Source organism: Ascaphus truei, chromosome 5 (assembly GCF_040206685.1).
Source record: "Ascaphus truei isolate aAscTru1 chromosome 5, aAscTru1.hap1, whole genome shotgun sequence".
NCBI classification, from domain to species: domain Eukaryota; kingdom Metazoa; phylum Chordata; class Amphibia; order Anura; family Ascaphidae; genus Ascaphus; species Ascaphus truei.
In genome coordinates this window covers 123,904,810-123,921,800 of record NC_134487.1, presented here as the reverse complement: position 1 = coordinate 123,921,800, position 16,991 = coordinate 123,904,810, and the positions used below count along the sequence as shown (strand labels likewise).

The 16,991-nt window shown below is 43.7% G+C and overlaps 1 protein-coding gene across 1 annotated transcript in view; it reads left to right on the top strand.

Moving 5' to 3' along the window:
* The first annotated feature begins 558 nt into the window (after positions 1 to 558).
* Positions 559 to 16,991, top strand: part of TXNRD1 (thioredoxin reductase 1) — a 71,626-nt gene continuing 55,193 nt past the window's right edge. The window contains exon 1 of the mRNA XM_075600581.1: positions 559 to 943. Coding sequence (XP_075456696.1) covers positions 865 to 943 — 79 coding nt within the window. The 5' untranslated portion in view covers positions 559 to 864. The remainder of the gene's footprint in view (positions 944 to 16,991) is intronic.

Genomic DNA, 16,991 nt, shown 5'->3' with positions numbered 1-16,991 from the left:
TCTCATTGTTAAAGTTAAAGTAAAAGTTAACGCTATGATCTCTTTGGAAGATACACAGTTAGTCTTAACATGATGTTAAGCTAGGCTAACGGCAAGTTAAGTGACTAAACAGAGCTTTGTGCATCTGCGCCCATATGAGTGAGTAAAGACAATTATTATTGCGGCTGATAATTCTCATATTTCCTATTTTTTTTTTTTTAACTAAAATTGTATTGAAGACATAATTTTACAAACATATACATAAAAATACAACTTGTGACAATAACAATTCGGTGTGGGGGGTGGGGGGGGTAGAGGAATAACAACAAACCAAGAGAGTTCAGACAATACATAACATATTTCCTTCTTTAATTGCAGTGAGCTAATGAAGCCAGCAGAGGCTGCTCTCCACCAGTGTCCCACATTAATGGGGATACCAGGCTGTCATCAATTGCACATCACACTGATGATACTGCACTGAGCTATTGCTTTAAATTCAATTAACGTTTAAAGAAGGAACTGCGTCTGTAGGACATGTAACAAAGGTAGAGAATAAAACCAACTCTCAAAGGGAAGCACCTGGATACTGTGTCCCATGTTGCTTGGGTTGTTGGCTGTCTCTTGGGCTGTGTTTCTGGGTATATCATTTCCCCAGTAAGGTGCACATATGCAACAGGTTTTCCTAGAAGGCAGAGCCACAGCTGTGCTTTGGTTTCAGGTGCAAAGGTTTGGTTGATGACAAAGGAAAAGTCTTCGTCCTTTTTTGTTTCGTCATTGTGGGATCTGAGGTCAACAAACCAGGGTCTGATAATAGATCTGAAGCAGAAGGGAAAGCTCAAAGCCTCACTTTGCAGCTGCAGCTGATAATGGTTCCAGGGCTTCACCATGGGCAACTCAGTGAGGAAAGGAAAGGCTGTGTTTGTGGACCAGACTCAGGTAAAGAGCTTGCAGCTCTACAAGGCAGGTAAGGTGGTATCCCATTGTAAAAGGCATTGTGTGCTTGTGGTGTGATTGTTGGAAATGGACATACTGTATCATATGATGGTACCAATTACCTCTGCACTCTCAGACCCTAAAACCTCCATCTCTTATTTTAACGGAAATTTGCCCCAAACACTCAAAAAGTCTCCTGGTGTTTAAGGAATAGTAAGATCCTTCTATACACCACATCTCTCTTTGAAGAAGGGTAGCGTGCATTATGGGGCATTGAGTGGGTTCAGAGGCTGTTGTTTGGGGCTGTGTTGTTTAAAATAGTAGAGTAGATTGGCATGTGTAATAACATTCAACATTGCTCCATATATTTCTGCGTATATAATAATAATAATAATAGCATGTTCTTGACTAGTGCTGCTAGTTTTTATGTAAAGTTTTACAGAGACATTTTGCAGGCACAGGTCCCTGCCCTGTGGAGCTTACAATCTATTTGTTTTGTGCCAGAGGCACAGGGAGATAAAGTGACTTGCCCAAGGTCACAAGGAGCCGACACTGGGAATTGAACCAGGTTCCCCTGCCTGTCAGTGTCTTTGCTCACTGAGCCGCTCCTTCTCCATATACATTTTAATGAAGTGGCAGCAAACATGGATTTATACTTTTGACTCAGGGGCAGGATGCACCCATTCTAATGAGAAAATGTGGGACTGATAGCATATGTATGATTTATTTTAACAGCATATATTTGTCATTGTTAATACTGTGATCACAAAACAGTTGTCAACATTTTGAGATATCATTATGTTTTATTACAGCGAGATGAAAGCAAAACGTGTTATGTTCTTCATCTCCATATAAAGGCCTCTGCATGTTTACTTTCTCCCATTATACAAGAGCACACGCTGCTTCAAACATAACAGTAATGGAAACCATAATGTAATATGTGAGACTGCTACTAATTAATGTATACTTATTCCTCTGTCAATGTGGCCTCAGGGAACACAGATTTGAAATCTAAAAATAGCCAGTTGGTCCACTTTTATGTTTAATTTACATCTACTGTATGTAGATTTTTTTTAATAGAAAATATTGCTGGCTTTTAACTTCCGCTTTTGTGTATTTTTTGATTAGCCTCCTGCATTTCTGTATTCCAATCCTTTTTGTCTGGATATTCTGTTTCCTTAAAACAGCAAAACGTGAAATATTATAGATAATAGTGACTGGAGGTTTTTATTGTTTGTTTTTATTTATATCTTAAAGGAGCAATCCAAGCAATATCCTACAGGTTTTTATTTTATTTTTATTTTTTAATAAATTAGTTGTGTAGTATTAGATCCTTAATACCTTTTTAGTTATTTTAAAATTCAACTAAATGCCATCTTTTATGAGTTTTAATATAATGAACATCCTTTGATTTCTATAGCAGGTTTTAGTCCCCTTCACCAGCAGTGCAAGATCTTTGTAACACTTTCCTGTTTGTGATAATTTGTTGTCAATGTTCCCAGCAGTTTGAGCTGTAAACTGTAACAATAGAAAATGTTACCTTAGTAATATAAGGATACATTGCAGCTGCTGAGTGACACTGACTGAAGCAGCAATTATGTTAGGCACACAATCAGTATTTTCACAGATTTATAACAGGAGCACCAAACGATTGCCAGCTTGGGCAAGAATGTAGAGTTATACATTGTCACATGCTTTACATATACAAATAATAAAAAATAAAAAAGTTGGAAAGTAGTATTGCTGCTTTAAAGATGTATTTAGTTTAATGATAAAAGCCTGTTTTTGTGGAATGAAAAGTACCTCGGAACAAGAGTGCGCACAGTGCAGTGTGCTGTATTTGAGTATCTCTTGCACGGGCGCGGGTAAAGCCATGTTCTTGTATGTTGCAATAAAAATCAGTTATGAGCGTGACTATAATAGTCTATGAGAAATATGCCCCAATATCACCTGGCTGCAAAACTGGGGTAATACATAAAACAAACATCAGATACTGCAGGGGTGCACAAACTTTTTTTTATTTGCGCCCCCCTACCTTTTCTCCGGCGTCATTTGACGTCACAAAGTCATGTTGCCATTTGACGCCGCATTGTCATGGCGACGCGTCGGCAGAAGCCGCCGGAAAGAAGGTAAGAGACATACAGAGGCCTCGTGTGCTCCCCCGGCATTTTATGGAAATGTTGTGGGGAAGAGTGTGGGGCCTCTGTAAGCAACGTGTCTCCCGCAGAAAATGTCACGCCCCCACAGTTTGCGCACCCCTGTGATCAATGAGACATTTTCTATCTCTACGATAATTTTTCTTTTATATACGGTACTTGGTCAGGCTATATTGCACAGCATTTCTCATGACCTGTGCAATTGGAACACTTTGTTAAAGAAAACAAACATTTGTAATGATCACAATGTTACACTTTGTTACTCAACATTATTATTATAATTGTATCACTAGCACATCGATGTGTTATCAGAGCATAAGGAACTCCCCCCTCCTTGTCTCATATGACTATGTATACGGTATGTATACAGTATGTAGTCAAGTAACTCAAATGGCCTTATGCATTCTGAAGCAGTCAAATAAACTGGTATTTTGTGTAATTAGACAAGAAACAGTAAGAAGGTGCTCTAAAATGTGACAGAGACCAATGAGGTCTTAAAGTGAATGTATATCTTAAAAACAAAAACCTACCATGTATATATTAATGTGTTTATAAATAATATATGTGCATACAAATACTGCAGCTCAAACTCCCAAATAGAGATAGAGAGATGTGCCTAAAGGAGGCACCAAAGTTCCCTTCTAAGAGGCACACAGCAAACCTTTATAATATAATTTGGTCAGGGGTGAATTGATATATACATAAAATAAAAAAGGTTTATTAAATAACTTCGTTAAAATCGTGTTGTGTAGTGTGATGTGTATGACACAGATAAAAATAGACTGGTTAAGTCTATAGTACTACTCTGTTATCCTAGTCACTACCAGTAGTGAACAATGCTAAAGTGATGGTTTCACACAGGTTGCACTCATATGAGAGCTTATCAGGATGTAAAGTGTTACTGCTTACAGCTGATTCCTAAGTCCAAACTTAATAGTGTACATCCGTTGTTATCGGTGCTAAACTAGACTTTGTAGACCTGAATAGGCAGGGGATAACTGCTGGCAGCGGATAGCCTGTAAGTAAGGCTCTCAATGGGCTAAAAACTGTACTAGTGTCATTAACGTGGTCCCTGTTGGGTTCTGAAGGCAAAACACACAGCCAAAGAGGGTAAGTGAAATTAGCTGTTCTAGTTTTTAACCTCTTCGCACATATATAGTTACTGCCAGATATTGTTTAAATGAATCAGATACCCAGCTGCATATAGTTAAGTGCTGGATCTTAGGCAGGGAATGTGTATATGTTCTTCCTAAGAGGCTCCACTAGAAACGGATCAGGTATTTATTATGCAGTATGGGGTATTCCCCTCTTTGTATCATCACATATCTGTAGTGTGCAATTACACTCCAGTGCTGTCAGAGTTCACGATGTCACACTGTACAGGACAAGCTTGCTACAAATAATGTTACTTTGTCACAAAAGGGGCAGAGTTTGAACAGGTAAGGTATAGATCTCTGCTGAGAAAGTTTCTAGGTCTGAACCCAGTATAGTTTCGTTGGAGTAGATCAAATGTCCAACTGCATATGGTTAAATGCTAGTTCTTAGGCAGAAATACTTACTGTGTACTGAGGAAACAGACACACGTCCTCTGCCTAAGAACTAACATTTAACCATATGCAGTTGGACATTTGATCTACTCCAACGAAACTATACTGGGTTCAGACCTAGAAACTTTCTCAGCAGAGATCTATACCTTACCTGTTCAAACTCTGCCCCTTTTGTGACAAAGTAACATTATTTGTAGCAAGCTTGTCCTGTACAGTGTGACATCGTGAACTCTGCCAGCACTGGAGTGTAATTGCACACTACAGATATGTGATGATACACAGAGGGGAATACCCCATACTGCATAATAAATACCTGATCCGTTTCTAGTGGAGCCTCTTAGGAAGAACATATACACATTCCCTGCCTAAGATCCAGCACTTAACTATATGCAGCTGGGTATCTGATTCATTTAAACAATATCTGGCAGTAACTATATATGTGCGAAGAGGTTAAAAACTAGAACAGCTAATTTCACTTACCCTCTTTGGCTGTGTGTTTTGCCTTCAGAACCCAACAGGGACCACGTTAATGACACTAGTACAGTTTTTAGCCCATTGAGAGCCTTACTTACAGGCTATCCGCTGCCAGCAGTTATCCCCTGCCTATTCAGGTCTACAAAGTCTAGTTTAGCACCGATAACAACGGATGTACACTATTAAGTTTGGACTTAGGAATCAGCTGTAAGCAGTAACACTTTACATCCTGATAAGCTCTCATATGAGTGCAACCTGTGTGAAACCATCACTTTAGCATTGTTCACTACTGGTAGTGACTAGGATAACAGAGTAGTACTATAAACTTAACCAGTCTATTTTTATCTGTGTCATGCACATCACACTACACAACACGATTTTAACGACGTTATTTAATAAACCTTTTTTATTTTATGTATATATCAATTCACCCCTGACCAAATTATATTATAAAGGTTTGCTGTGTGCCTCTTAGAAGGGATCTTTTGTGCCTCCTTTAGGCACATCTCTCTATCTCGATACCCACACTCCCTCGGCAGCACGCTAACAACATCTAGGGGTTTCTGAGCGAGGTTCCTCTCTACAGTACAAACTCCCAAATAGGTAAGAAAGTTTTCTATTCTTTCCAAAAGTATATGAAGTGAAAAAGAAAAGACGAGTGCAAACAGATTAAATGACAATAGAAAAAGTGCAAAGTAAAGATTTCTTCAGCAAGAGAATAGATCACTGCAACAGCAGAAATACTGTATCAAAAGGTATACTCAACAAAAACAGTCTTTGTGAAGCATAGGCAGCAAGCCTAAGGCCTGGGTCCCGCTGCATCCGACGGCGTGCCCGCCACTCACCAGCTCCTGATGTCCTCTCGAGTCGGCCCCAGTCCCTCCTCACTGCAAGGCTCACTACGCACTGTGACGCGTCAGCCAGCAGGGGATGCAATAGGATTGTAATCCTGAGCAGCGACGCGTCACGTGGTGTGGCAGGGAGCTGGGGTGCTGTCTGGAGCTACGGGAGGGAGGTGGCTTTGGAGGGAGGTCTGAGTGTGTATGGCAGCCGTGCTGGGGCTCCGTGATGTGAAGTGAGTGTGCCTGGCATCCCCACATATACACCCTGCACTGTACCCTGCCTAACCTGGATATCCTGCCTGTGACATGACTTGCCCGCTGCCCAGCGCGCTCTGCACCCAGGGAGCATCAGTGACAGATCGGTAATGCACCCCCCACAGCAGTAGGTCAGGCCTCTTCCTTCCGGGTACTGCTGGAGACTAAAACCTGAGTGCCAGCTTATCTGCCTGCACATTTTGGCCACGCCCCCGCACCGAAAACCGGCTTCCTAAGGACCGCATATCGCGGTGAAGTGCTGTGCACGCGCCACCTGGACGCAGTGCCAGCGCGTACAGCGAGGCCTTAGCCGAAGAATCCTCTCTGGTGTCCATCTGTATATCCAGCTTTATAACAGGAATCCACCTCAGGGAAAGACAAGACAAAACGATGGTGCAGATAGTATAGGCAATTGTATTTATATGGACATAAAAGGCACAAAGAAATGCGCACCCACAGTGTAACAGGTTAAAATAAGCATTGACAGTTGTTAAGAATCCAAGAGGATTAATTGTCGGTGCACTGCACATTCAAAAGAGAAACACTGGAACATAATGACCAAAGGTTTTATTGAACTTTAAAAAACATAGATGGTAGTATTGACACTAACACTCTAACGCGTTTCACACGAGATGTGCTTTATCAAAGAGTGGTGAGTAATCACATTGTGTGTCTTGATATAGAACCTCCCTTCTAAATCAATCAGCAAGCAGCCAATCCGGTATGTAATTAAACAATTCTCAGTTGATACTATGCAAATGTAGGAGGGTATGTGTAAAAAATTTGCAAAATAAGGCACACAACAATGTATATGTAATTGTGATGTCATGTAAATGACATCAAACCTAATAATGAAAATGTAGTTAAATAAATAACACAAAATCATTATGAAACTGAAAACATAAAATAATAATGATGGCAAAAAAAAATAATAATAATAATAATATTAATGATTACACGTACAAATTGCTCAAACTAATTCTGTAAAGAATTCAATAAAAACAAAAGCAATCATATAAACAAAGTTTAAATAACTAGCAGTACTATATTATAATATAATAATAATAAACTAATAGAACTACAATGAAATAAACAGTGAAATGCTTATATGCCAATAATGTCAATAGTTGAATAATATTAACAATACAGATCTGTAATAATAATTGACAGATCTTATTGAACAAATAATCACAATTGTATCAATACAAGGGGAGAAAGGGGAATTGATAATATATGTATCTGGATCTCAATGGGTTAAAAAAAATCAATTCCCTTTCAATATTGATACCTCTGGGATGGAGTGTATCTAATGTAAAAATCCATTACATTTCTTTTTGATTAAGCGTATTTAATGTCCCCTCCCTTGAATATGTGGGGCAATATGTTCTAATCCTGTAAAATGGAAGTTACCTATACCACCTTGTAAACAATTCGAGAAGTGTCTAGGTACCGGATGTGAAAGATCGTTTCTCTTAATTAGGCGGGCATGCTCAGCTATCCTTGTTTTCAAGGGTCTAATCGTACGGCCTTTTGCCACAACCACACCAAAGTGTGTATATATATATAATATATATATATATATATATATAACAAAACTCGTGTGGCAATGAATGAGAGTATGAATTTTGTGACTACATTTAGGTTGGGAACTGTTCACTTTCTTCATAGTCATATGTGGCATGCTGACGTCACCAGGGGAGCCTCGGCTGCCAGTAGAAGTGCTGCTCTCTGTATGCAGGATCGCCATCTTTGCCTGTTACAGGCATCATGGAGGCTGTCTCTTCACAGGCACCCGTGCCCCCCCCTGGTGGCGCATGACGTCATCACGCCACGTCGCGCTGGCGTCCTGATGTCACGATGTGGGCGTCGACATCCAGGAGCATGGCAGCAGTAATCGTGGAGGGGTGAGTACCTATCAGTATATATATAGTGGTGATTTATGCGTATCCTGTAGCCCTCTCCTTGATAAAGGCAATTTTTGCCGAAACGTTGGACCCTTTGCTGGCACATTAAATTGCATCTTCAGAAGACCGAGTGCCTGCTTCCATTTTCTTCACTTTCTTCATAGGCCTAGCATATCGGCAAGGGTACAGTGGCCACAGTGATGGAAGCCACTAGGAATTCCACGAATGTAATTGATCTTAGGAATGGATTGAAATAAACTTGGGGATAGTGTAGAAGCTATTGTTCTCGCTTTCTTGAAAACTATTCTCGGACCATCTTGTATAATGTGTTTGAGATCTACATCTAACTTTAGTGTGTCCCAATGTTTGTGTATTATTGTGCGAATTTGAGTCACCTGTTTGTTGAATTGAGTTATGAATAAAGGATTTTGAGAAGATAGTTTTGGATCTTTTTTTTAGAAATTTTATGACAAACTAAATCTCTTCTACCAGTGTATTTTGCCTGTTCAAAGGCTGGTAGTATGTCAACTTGTTGATAACCTCTTGATTTTAATCTATTGCTTAACTCTTGAGAATGTTCAAGAAAAGAATGATCATCAGAACAGAGTCTCCTGTAATGGAGAAACTGCCCTTTTTGGAATCCCACGAACAAGTGATCTCGGATGACTGCTTTTGGTGCTAAGGAATGAATTCCTTGAATGTGGTTCCAACTTGTTCACGACATGATGGGCATTAGCATTGAATGTCTCTCTGGAATATCATCCTGGATGGCCATCCGCCGACTGAAACTTAACATGGCAAAAACAGAGCTCCTTATACTTCCTCCCAAACCTGGCCCTAATACCTCCTTCCACATTAGTGTTGGAAGCACCATCATTCACCCAGTAGCCCAAGCACGCTGCCTAGGGGTCACACTCGACTCCTCTCTCACATTTGCCCCTCACATTCAAAACGTATCTAAAACCTGTCACTTTTCCCTCCGCCCTTTCCTCTGTTACTCGACTGCTAAAAATCTGACTCAGGCCCTCATTCTCTCCCGTCTCAATTACTGTAACCTCCTGCTGTCCGGCCTTCCTGCCTCTCACCTGTCTCCCCTACAATCTATCCTAAACGCTGCTGCCAGAATCCCTCTTCTCTTTTCTAAATCTGTCTCAGCCTATCAAATCTCGCACTCAATTCTCCTCACTTTTAAAGGTTTACACTCTTCTGCTCCTACGTACATCTCAGCCCTAATTTCTCGCTATGCACCATCCCGACTCTTGCGTTCTGCTCAAGGATGTCTTCTCTCTACCCCCTTTGTATCTAAAGCCCTCTCCCGCCTTAAACCTTTCTCACAGACTGCCCCACACCTCTGGAATGCCCTTCCCCTCAATACACGACTAGCACCCTCTCTATCCACCTTTAAGATGCACCTTAAGACACACTTGCTTAAAGAAGCATATGAGTAGCACCGTGGATCTCCTTGAGAAAGGGCTTTTAGAGCCTGAAACACGTGGGAGGTTTTTCCTGTCCTGTTATGTTTGTTTTTTTTTGTTTTTTATGTAGTATAATAAAAGATTTTAATTTTTTCACTCATCTGATGAGCTGATGGTGCTTCTTTTTTGGACTTTGCTGTCTTGTACCAATCCTTCTTTTATTCATGCTGCCTTCATGATTGGATAGACGCACAGTCGTGGTGAGGTGGTGAGGGCGCGCTAAATGGGTCCCAGAACCACAGAGTACATTTGACTTCGACACGCGGAACCTAAAGACTCGGCGGAGCGTTCCCGGACGGACCGGAGGTTGTGACGCACATCACCGGCACTCGGGAGCTCCACAGCATCGTTGGAAGAGGAGGACGGCACACTACTTACAGTGCCTCACGCAGCAAAGGGATACAGCTGACGGAGAGCCGAAAACGGGACTACAGAGGTATAATTATATATTTCCTCTGTTATGCCTATATCCCTACCACCTCCTATCCATTGGAATCCGGTCACTGCTTATCCTGCCTGTGGTTACCTCCATTATCTACACAGACCCAGCACTTGAATCAGCCCTCACTAGGGTTACCAGATTTTCAAAATGAAAAACCAAGACACAATAAAAAATTATTTATAAAACAAATTACATCACGTGACGCACCTCGTTGCCATGACAACGAGACACTGACGTCAGCCGGTGTGTTTGTGTGTATAGGAGGTGGGCCCTGCAGTGTGTGTTTATAAATAATGAAGACATTAATTAAAATTTAAATAATTAACAAATTAAAATTAAATAAATAATTAAATGACAAATTTAAATTAAATAAAAAAATGTAGGCATTAATTAAAATTAAGACGTTTAAAAACGTGACATCCCTCACCTTGTGTGTATATTACACTTTGTAAAATAGGGTCTCTTGCTCTCCTCGTGGCAGTCACTGTCACGTCAGTGACATCACTGCCATGCAGGGCCGCAGACAGCTTTCCTGGGGCCCAGGAACAACGTTTCCTCGGGGCCCCCTACCCATGTTTCGGTGGCCTTGCGAGAACCCCCCCCCCCTTCTCTCACACCTCCTCACTCTCACCCCACCTCACACTCCCCAGTCACCCATTCCTTCCCCCCTCTCTCTTACTCCCACACCCCCATGTATTTTTCTCCCCTCCCCACACTCAACCTCCCTCCCCAATATACGTGCACACAAAGTGACACACACACACACACACACACACACACACACACACACACACACACACAGTGACAAACACACACAGCCCCTCCCCTCCTCATACTTCCCCCTCCTCTCTTCATACCTCCCCCTCCCCTCCTCATAGTTCCCCCTCTCCTTATACCTCCCCCTCTCCTTATACCTCCCCCTCTTCTCCTCCCCTCATACCTCCCCCACCTCTCCATATACCTCCCCATCTCTCCTCATACCTTCCGCTCCTCATATCTCTCCCCCATCCCTCCTCATACCTCCTCCTCCCCTCCTCATATCTCCCCCTCACTGCCGCATAACTCCCCTCCTCATATCTCCCAATATCTCCCCCGCCACATCTCATATCTTCTCCTGCCCTCCTTATCTCCCCCTCCCTGTCTCATATCACCTAATACCCCCCCCTCATATCTCCCCTCCTCTCCTCCTCCCCCTCCTCATATTTCCCCTTCCCCTCCTCATATCCTCCTCCCCTCCTCACCCCTTATCTCTCCCTCCTGACCCCATATCCCCCCTCCTCATTTCTCCTAATATCTACCCCGCCCCTCCTCATATCTCCCTCATCCCTCCCCTCCTCATCCCTCCCCCATCCCTCCTCCTCCCCTCCTCATACCTTCCCCATCCCTCCTCATATCTACCCCTTCCCTCCTCATACCTTCCCCATCCATCCTCATACCTTCCCCATCCATCCTCATACCTTCCCCACCCCTTCCCGTCAGCTCCTCATACCTCCCCCTCTCATACCTTCCCCTCAGCTCCTCATACCTCCCCCTCTACATGCCTTCCCCTCAGCTCCTCATATCTCCACCTCTCCATCCCTTCCCCTCAGCTCCTCATATCTCCCCCTCCCCATACCTTCCCCTCAGCTCCTAATATCTCCCCCTCCCCATGCCTTCCCCTCAGATCCTCTTATCTCTCCCTCGAAGCAGCTCACTCCATCCGGTACTAAGCCCCACTCCCGACATTCTCTGACCTCCAACCAATCCCCTGCTTCTACTCTCTAAGCCCAGCCCCCCCCCCCCCAGCATTCTAACATAGAGAAAAATACTACCCGGCTGCCACATCCTCCTCGGCGCCGCCGCTCGCTCCCCCCGCGCATCCACCCCCCCTCGCATCAGGAAGAAAAAACGGGACATTCCCGGGATGGACGGGCAACCGGGACAGCCCAGCAAGAACCGTGACTGTCCCGGCAAAATCGGGACAAATGGTCACCCTAGCCCTCACATTTTTAGCCACTGTTGTCCTGCATTATATTGATTATTATTCTTTCTTTCTACTTTCTGTTTGGAGCTTTGAGTAGCTTTTTTTCATATGTTTAATTAATAACCTTTAAGATCTGCTAGATCAGCGTATGTTACGCCGGCTACAGCCAACGTTCTAAAAAAATGCTCAAGGCAACGATCTCCCTTATACACAAGACCGGGAAAGACCATACCAATACAGGCCTCCAGTATATCACTGATCAATACCGACATAAAAAATTACTGTGAAAATCCTGGCGTTAAGACTAAACAAGATCCTACCGAGACTAATATATCCAGGCCAGGTAGGGTTCATACCAGACAGGCAAGCTGCGGACAACACAGTGAGAATAATTAGTCTAGTCCACAAAGTAAAACACGCTATCAGGATGTATGGAAAGGAAATTTCCTTTCCATGTCGCTCTTTGGACTCTTGCCCTTCGATGTGACTCATGCATGATTTCTTCTGTGCATAAATCCCGCTGCAAGGGAGATTAGTGTCGGGTTCTACATCAATTTGGCTATCAAAAGTGCAAGGAGGGGGCAGGGACTTTGCTTTCATTTAATTGAAAACGCCTTTAAAACCTTGATTTATCTCCTGGTAATGAGTCAGACGGCACATGTACGGTCGATTTCCAAAACTCCATAGCAAAGATAAACAGATTGATTGATATCGACATAAAAAAAATTCTTGTGATAGAATTAGACACCCCGGCCCCGACGGGTCAATCGCAAACACTCAAATAGATGGATAAATGGGAAGCTGACCTTCAGAGGGAAATAACAGCGGAGGAGTGGTCTGATATTTGGAAAAATGCTTCTAAGACCTCGATTTGTACACAAATCAAAGGAAAATATATACAAAATCTTTTTTTGGTCGGTACCTCACCCCCCCAAAACTTGAGCAAAATAAAACCCAGAAGCTCTGATAGATGCTAGAGAAACTGCGGAGGAGTAGGAGACCTAATCCACATCTGGTCTTGCCCTAAGATAAACAGATTCTGGAGTGATATCAAAAGCCTAATAGAGGAAACAATAGAAATTGATATAACAGTGGATCCCTTGGTAATGTTACTGGCTGGCTCAGAAGAAGGTGAGAATCACTACCAACACAAACTTATAGCCCATATGGTAACAGCGGCTAGATGCTCAATTGTTGCTGCGTGGAAAAAACAAGAAGCCCCGTCCAGGAGAATGGTAATTAATAAAATAAATACAGTTATGCATATGGAAAAACGATCAGCTTATTTGAAATTATACAACCAAATTGTTTTATAAGGTATGGGATCCTTGGTTATTGAGATAAAAAGGGGGTATACTTGTAAGGGAGTAAGGAGTTAAACTCCATTTACAGGGCAGGAGACTGAACTAGGTGTCAGGTTTCCCAAAGGTGATATATAAAACTCCTGATTGAACAGGGGATAAAAGGCAGGAAGTAGCTGCTTTTCAGTGTCCCTGTTGGAGTTTGTTGAGGAACACAGACAACAGAGCTCCCGCCCACAGGGATCCAGGGTTGTTGACCAGAGGGTTTTGCCTGGCAACAGTGGGGAACCAAAAGCCCCACACAGCAGAGAAGCCTGCACGGATAGGGCAAAAGACTTACTGGTAAAAGCAGGACTTCACCACCTGCAGCTTAAGTGCCTGGAGAAATCGGAGATGGCGGACCAGAACACACAGATAAGACTTTCTATATTGTTCCCTGGTCTTGGTACTGTTTTATATGTTTTGGGGTTGGTAACCAGCTTAGCTGGCGGCCCAGTATGAAAGGGCTGGAGTAATGTTTATTTAGTTTCCCTAATGGGAATAGGTGTTTGTTTTATGATTTGTTTTGCCTTAAAGGAGCAGTATGTAACGCTTGTGCTCACCACAAACCGGAACCAGGGGGCTGAGGTGGGTATGGATATACAACGATCTTAAACCACGGAGTCAGGTCCGGAGTGCGTATTCCGTGGTCATACATAGTCGAGTTAGGATTGGAGAAAGCAGGGTAATCCGTAGACAAGCCGGGGTCAAGGTAGGCAGCACAGGAGCAATGGTCAAGGTCATGAGCTAGGGTCAAGGTGGGCGGCATAGGAGTGTAGTAGGGGTCACGGACTGGGGTCGTCATCAGGAAACCTACAGCGAAGCGTAGCGTAGCGTAGCGAAGCGTAGATAGCAGGAAACTTGAGCGAAGCCGCTTCAGCGTAGAAGGGCTTCTGGAAGGAGGGAACAGGAACAGGGAGCAGAGAAGGCCACTGGGGAAAAGGAGTGCAGACAGGCCACAGGAACACTGAGGAATTCAGTGTTGCCGCTTCAGCACGGCGAAGGCAAAGTCTGCCAGGAAACAAGAAGCTTAGCACAGGGCTATAGTACAGGAACGGCCTTAGGGTGTAGGAAGCTTAGCACAGGGCTATAGTACAGGAATGCCAAGTAGACAAGCCGAGGTGCTTGTGGCGAACACAGTTATAAGAAGAAAAGTTCTATGCTCAGCAACTTCCTGGGGGGGAAGGGCTGACTCTATATAGCATAGCTAGCGAATAGGGGTAGAGCTGCACAGGAGGCATGCAGACTGCAGTGATTGCAGGAGCAGGTGATACTGATTGTCAGTTCAGGAAAGGATTTGTCTGGAAGCTCTATACAGTAGCTCTGTAAAGCTGAGTTCCAGCCAAAGCCAAGAGTGGATCCCATACTGTATCCCCCCCTCCAGGTGAGAACTCCGGGCGAACAGGTGCAGGATCCCTCTGAGATTTAGGCAACATGGAATTGTAGCTGAACTGTCGCTGATTCCTTACACAGTTGCCCCAATGTTTTAGTTGTTTTTGTGGAGAATAAAACCACTCATTATTATGGTTTACCCAGAAATGCATGTGTGGACTTTTATCTGACCTCGCCTACAGGCCGCTCCGTCACAGTACTATACAATTAAGAGAATTTATTAAAGCAATGAAATCTATATATACACATTTGTGTATTGTCTGTACATCTTTATAAAAATATGTAAAATTATACTGTATGATGTGTGCTGTGATGATGCTCTGTCTTCATCCTCCCCTCCCTTCCACTTTATTTTCAGTCTCAAGAAACTGATATTTATAAAAACTGATAGAATTTAATGTAACACAAAAATAATATTACAGGGAAAACAAAATGGAGTCTGTGAAATGTGCAGAGCTGCACTAAAAATCTATGGTAGCTAGTGGACAGACAAAAAGCAGGGGGGGGGGGCCAAAAAATGTAACGGGAATAACTACTAGACAAACTAAAGTTTAGTTACCAGAAACTGCAGTGCTACATGCAAAGAGCAATGGTAACAGGGCACAAATAATAAACAGGGGGGAAATGGTGCAAATGGAATACAAGACAGCAATCAAGAAGGTACTTGAAGATCAGTAGAATTGGAAGCCTGATAGAAAGGAACAGGGAAAGTTGCAGCATAGGGAAAAATTATTTCCTGACCTGTAAACAGAGAGTTTGATAAGCAAAGAAACTAACAGACTGGGTGGGGTTTTATACCCAAACTAAGATGGTAGCTAGCCTCATAGACTGTTCTGGTTCTAACCGGCCCAGAGTCTGAATCTAAGGCTAAGGGCCCGCTCCCTCATTTAGCGCGCCCGCACTGCAGACAGGCGGCGCGCTGACAGGCACAGACCGCGATATGCGGTTGCTAGGGAGCCGGGAGCCGGAGCGAGAGGGGGGCTGGAGTGGGAGGGGGGGGCGTGGTTTGAGTGGAGGTATCCGCTACTCCCCCCCCCTCCCTCCACGGGCTCGGTCTCCCGGGCTGCTGCGGGCTGCTGTAAGGTAAGCAGCTCCCGCTCCCTCCCCCTTCCCCCACAAATGACACACACACACCTTGTGTAGGAAGCTGTCTGACAGCTCCCGCCCCCGCCGTTGATAGGCTCATCAGCGCACCACGTGACGCGTCACTGCTCGGGATCACAATTTTTTTGCATCCCCTGGCGGCTGACGCGTCACAGCGCGCAGTGAGCCGTACAGCAAGGGGGGACTGGGACCTGCTCAGAAGGATTCCCCTGCTGGTGGGGAACGCTCACGCGGCCGCCTGCGCCGCCGGGCGCAGCGGGTCCCAGCCCTAACTCCTCTGTGCTACAGGTTTGTGAGGACAACTGCGGGAGGGAATCATGACAGTACTTCCTCTCTTAGGCATCCCCCTACCGCTAAGTCTAACCTGAAACCTGCCCAATCCACCAAACAAAAGGATTTGCCTCCCCCCTATACCTGGAACCCCGGATGTTTCGAACCTCATGCTCCAAACTAAAACCTCCGGCTCTGGGAGGGTATCTTTAGTTTTCTGATTGACCCAAAGTATTTTAGCACTGATAGCTTTGTCATCAGGTGCTAGTTCAGGAGCATTCTTAAAATCCTCCAGTGTCTGTTCATAATCTTTCAAGTGCCTCATAACGGCTTTCAGTCACTGCTCTCCAGTCAGACCGCTTCAGTTTACAGGCAGCATTGTTCAAGTTACAATTCAGTTATAGGATTTAACTTTGATATATGTCATTTCCTGTGAAAGCTTTGCAGCTTTCTACATATCTCAGAGCCTTATTGTACTGTACTTCTTTGTTGCCATCTCCCAGTTCTGAGATTTGAAGACGTGATTCCCTATATTCTTCAGCTATAGCAATGGTTTTACCAACATCAATTATTTCTACATCAGAGTCCCCTGGGAAGTCAGAGTAAGTCTCACCAGAACCATCCATGGGGGACGTTACACACTCATCCCCGTCCTTCAATCCCCCACACGCTGCTATCACACCTGGCTTTATAGACTTCTCTTTCTTCACTTCAATGTTTTCATCTTTGTTGTCTGAGCTGAAACTATGCAGATAAAAAGGTCTTTGATCAATATCTGTAAAATCACTATTTTAATCCTCATCTGCATCAATTTCGTATTCAGATAAATCAAAACATCCCGAACAACCCAAGCTTCCCAAGGTATTTCCCTTCCATATCGCTTTCTTTGGACTCTTGCCCTTCAATGTGACTCAT